Genomic DNA, 518 nt, shown 5'->3' with positions numbered 1-518 from the left:
ACCCTGGACGGGAGCCCCAAGGACGGCAGGAGAGAGCCTGCCCGAGGATGGGATCGCTTGCTGGGAGTTGCGGGATGTGTCGGGGCTGGAGGGTGCAGCTGTCCGGGGAGGCATCGTCGCCTGGGGGCTGCTGCGGCCACGAACCATCACACCTCCCTCTTGCCTCTCCCCTTTCCCCAGGGTCTGGCTACTACGCTGCTGAGAGCCACACCAATGAAGTGTACGTGGAAGAAGTCCCCCCCGAGCCTGCCCTGGACTACCGCCGAGGTAATGGCACCCGAGCCATCCCTCAGGTCCTCGTGGGGAAACTGAAGCATGGCAGGGCCAGGTGCCCCCCTCACCTCCCTTTTCTCCCCCAGTGCCCCAATGGTGTGCCACGCTCAACATCCACCGTGGAGAGGCCACCTGCTACTCGCCCCGGGGGGGTTCCTACCGCAGCAGCCTGGGGACACGCTGCGAGCTGAGCTGCGCCCGTGGGTACCGGCTGGGGGGGGGCCCGGCGGCGCCGCGGCCGCCCC

General features: G+C 68.7%; 1 protein-coding gene across 1 annotated transcript in view; it reads left to right on the top strand.

The window, feature by feature from the left end:
- Window positions 1-518, top strand: part of SRPX2 (sushi-repeat containing protein, X-linked 2) — a gene marked incomplete at its 3' end in the record, with an annotated part of 2,748 nt that overhangs the window by 642 nt on the left and 1,588 nt on the right. The window contains 2 exon segments of the mRNA XM_009332391.1: window positions 181-267; window positions 360-494. Coding sequence (XP_009330666.1) covers window positions 181-267; window positions 360-494 — 222 coding nt within the window.

Source organism: Pygoscelis adeliae, unplaced genomic scaffold (assembly GCF_000699105.1).
Source record: "Pygoscelis adeliae isolate BGI_AS28 unplaced genomic scaffold, ASM69910v1 Scaffold159, whole genome shotgun sequence".
Lineage (NCBI taxonomy): Eukaryota > Metazoa > Chordata > Aves > Sphenisciformes > Spheniscidae > Pygoscelis > Pygoscelis adeliae.
This window is presented reverse-complemented; position numbering and strand designations above follow the sequence as displayed.